This window comes from Chiloscyllium punctatum, unplaced genomic scaffold (genome assembly GCF_047496795.1).
Source record: "Chiloscyllium punctatum isolate Juve2018m unplaced genomic scaffold, sChiPun1.3 scaffold_219, whole genome shotgun sequence".
In the NCBI taxonomy this organism is placed as follows: Eukaryota; Metazoa; Chordata; class Chondrichthyes; order Orectolobiformes; family Hemiscylliidae; genus Chiloscyllium; species Chiloscyllium punctatum.
The window spans coordinates 6183-10000 of NW_027309953.1; the positions used below are offsets into that span (position 1 = coordinate 6183).

The 3818-nt window shown below is 43.6% G+C and overlaps 1 protein-coding gene across 1 annotated transcript in view; it reads left to right on the forward strand.

The window, feature by feature from the left end:
- Positions 1-336: 336 nt before the first annotated feature.
- The window catches only part of LOC140472023 (ephrin-A1-like), a 14351-nt gene continuing 10869 nt past the window's right edge, over positions 337-3818 (forward strand). Inside the window, exon 1 of the mRNA XM_072567461.1 lies at positions 337-471. Within this exon, the coding sequence (XP_072423562.1) occupies positions 371-471 (101 nt within the window). The 5' untranslated portion in view covers positions 337-370. The remainder of the gene's footprint in view (positions 472-3818) is intronic.

The window sequence follows — 3818 nt, forward strand, 5'->3', positions numbered from 1 at the left end:
GGGAAGACATTTCCTCCCTTAGCCTGGGGGTGGGGGAAAGAGGTTCGGTTGAGGGATTGGGGAAGATATTGGCCCCCTGCGTCAGGAGGGGATAGAATCTGTGACGGGCTGAAAGGCCTCCCCACCCCCCTTTGCTGTCAACCCTTTTCCTGTTCAGGTGACCAACCCTACCCTCTCTGCCTTGGAAGGGGAGGAGCTGGGAAAACATCAGACCAAAACAGGCAGTAGAAGCTGTCGGAGTCATCACTCTGTCTCTGTCTCTCTCAGGGATAGTGGGGGGAGAAGTTGTGCTGGAATTTTGCCTTTTCCCGAACAGAGCAGGAGAGGTGTGTGGGGGGGGGGGGGTTGGGGGGAAGGTGGTTTGGAGATCATGGCTTGTTGGAGTGTGTGCTGGCTCTCGGTCTGTTGGATTCTACTCAGGCAAACTTCAGCGGCAAGACACACGCTGTATTGGAACAGCTCAAATATCAGGTCAGTGAAACATGGCTCTCCAGTTAGCAGCAGCTTAATACGACTCAAAATCAAACTTTCACACACCGAAAACAGTGCAGCAATGGGCTCCACGTTTTCAGAGCTTCGCAAAGCGTTTGAGGGTATATAACCACGCCACTGTGTTAATTAAACACCCATTTTAGTTTTTCCCTCTGTGTCTCTCTGTCTCTGTCTTTGTGTTTGTTCATCTCTGTCTCTGTGTCTCTGTTTCATGTCTCTCTCTCTCTCTGTCTCTCTGGCTATCTCTGTTCATGTCTCTCTCTGTCTGTCTGTCTCTCTGTCTCTGTCTGTCTCTCTCTCTCTCTCTGTTCATGTCCCTCTCTCTCTGTCTCTGTTCATGTCTCTTTCTCTGTCTGTCTGTCTCTCTCTCTCTGTTCATGTCCCTCTCTCTCTGTCTCTCTCGCTGTCTCTGTTCATGTCTCTCTCTCTCTCTCTCTCTGTCTCTCTGTCGCTGTCTCTGTTCATGTCCCTCTCTCTCTCTGTCTTTGTTTCTGTTCATCTGTCTCTGTTTATATCTCTCTGTCTGTCTGTCTTTGTTCATGTCTGTCTGTCTCTCTCTCCCTGTTCATGTCTCTCTCTGTCTCTGATCCTGTGTGTGTCTCTCTATCTATTTCTCTCTGCCTCTTGCCCCCCTCTCTCTCTCTCCCTCTCTGTGTCTCTCGCTCTCTCTGTCTCCCTCTTTCTCTCTGTCTCGCTGTCTCTGTTCATGTCCCTCTCTCTCTGTCTCTGTTCCTGTCTCTCTCTGTCTCTGTTTATATCTCTCTGTCTTTGTTCATGTCTGTCTGTCTCTCTCTCCCTTGTTCATGTCTCTCTCTGTCTCTGATCGTGTGTGTGTCTCTCTCTCTATTTCTCTCTGCCTCTTGCCCCCCCCCCTCTCTCTCTCTCCCCCTCTCTGTCTGTCTCCTTTTCTGTGTCTCGCTCTCTCTGTCTCTCTCTCTCTCTCTCTCTCTCTCTGGATTCTTGTCCATGTCAAGCTGCAGCCTTTGGTGTCCCCGTACCCACTGTATTTTCAAACACAGCCCCAGTGATATTTGCCAGCCCTGCTAACACCATGTGCTTTAACAAGGCGAAGAGATTTTTTGGTAGAAGGGTGGAAGTTAGGTGTTTGCGAACAGGGTGTGTGTGGGAGCAGGGTTCAGAGCAAACTGTGGCTCGCTGGGACAGAGTGAAATCACGTTGAATGAAGAAAAAAGCGAGGATTTAAAACTAGGATTGTCATTCATATAAAAACCAGGAGTCTGTTTGATATAAAGATTGTCATTGTCGTTTCTAGAATTGTACAATCTAGAATTGTCCTTCATCTAAAAACTGGGATTGTAGTTTAATCAAAAAAACTGAGATTGTAGATTAATCTAAACTGGGATTGTGTTTAATGTTTAAAAACTGAGATTGTAGATTAATCTAAACTGGGATTGTGTTTAATGTAACAAAAAACTGAGATTGTAGATTAATCTAAACTGGGATTGTGTTTAATGGTAAAAAACTGAGATTGTAGATTAATCCAAACTGGGATTGTGTTTAATGGTAAAAAACTGAGATTGTAGATTAATCTAAACTGGGATTGTGTTTAATGGTAAAAAACTGAGATTGTAGATTAATCTAAACTGGGATTGTGTTTAATGTAACAAAAAACGGAGATTGTAGATTAATCTAAACTGGGATTGTGTTTAATGTAACAAAAAAACGGAGATTGTAGATTAATCTAAACTGGGATTGTGTTTAATGGTAAAAAACTGAGATTGTAGATTAATCTAAACTGGGATTGTGTTTAATGGTAAAAAACTGAGATTGTAGATTAATCTAAACTGGGATTGTGTTTAATGGTAAAAAACTGAGATTGTAGATTAATCTAAACTGGGATTGTGTTTAATGTAACAAAAAACGGAGATTGTAGATTAATCTAAACTGGGATTGTGCTTAATGGTAAAAAACTGAGATTGTAGATTAATCTAAACTGGGATTGTGTTTAATGTAATAATGAGATTGTGTTTAATGTTTAAAAACGGAGATTGTAGATTAATCTAAACTGGGATTGTGTTTAATGTAATAATGAGATTGTGTTTAATGTTTAAAAACGGAGATTGTAGATTAATCTAAACTGGGATTGTGTTTAATGTAATAATGAGATTGTAGTTAAACTGTAAAAACTAAAGTAATTTGAAAGTTGAGCAAATACGCATGGTTGAAATAGGGCCATAACCTTAATAGGAAGAGTCAGCAGAGAGTTTTTTTAACTTTGAAAAAAACACACACATTGTTGTTCCTGGTCTTTTGTTTATCAGGAGCTGCTGGAGTATTAACCCTTAACTCACCGAGTAAACTTGGCAGGAGTAGTTGGATCAAAGTCCAAACATGTTTACGGAAAAGGGTGATGTGCTTGATGTTGCAACTGCAGCTTTTCACAACGTGCGAGGGGGCAGCACAGAGTCATCGAGATGTACAGCACAGAAACAGACCCTTCGGTCCAACGCCGACCTGATATCCCAATCCAATCCCCACCTGCCAGCACCCGGCCCATATCCCCCCAAACCCTTCCTATTCATGTCCCCATCCAAATGCCTCTTCAATGTTGTCATTGTACCAGCCTCCATCACTTCCTCTGGCAGCTCATTCCATACACGTACCACCCTCTGGGTGAAAAAGTTGTCCCTTTCCCCTCTCACCCTAAACCTATGCCCCTCTAGTTCTGGACTCCCCCCACCCCAGTGAAAAGACCTTGTCTATTTACCCTATCCTGCCCCTCATGATTTTATAAACCTCTATAAGGTCACCCCTCAGCCTCCGACGCTCCAGGGAAAACAGCCCCAGCCTGTTCAGCCTCTCCCTGTAGCTCAAACCATCCAACATCCTTGTAAATCTTTTCTGACCCTTTCAAGTCTGACAACATCTTTCTGATAGGAAGGAGACCAGAATTGCACACAATATTCCAACAGTGGCCTAACCAATGTCCTGTACAGCCACAACATGACCCTCCCAACTCCTGTACTCAATACTCTGACCAATAAAGGAAAGCATACCAAACACCTTCTTCACTATCCTATCGACCTGCGACTCCACTTTCAAGGAGCTATGAACCTGCACTCCAAGGTCTCTTTGTTCAGCAACACTCCCCAGGACCTTACCATTAAGTGTATAAGTCCTGCTAAGATTTACTTTCCCAAAATGCAGCCCCTCGCATTTATCTGAATTAAACTCCATCTGCCACTTCTCAGCCCATTGGCCCATCTGGTCCAGATCCTGTTGTAATCTGAGGTAACCCTCTTCGCTGTCCACTACACTGACAATTTTGGGGTCATCTGCAAACTTACCTCTTATGTTCACATCCA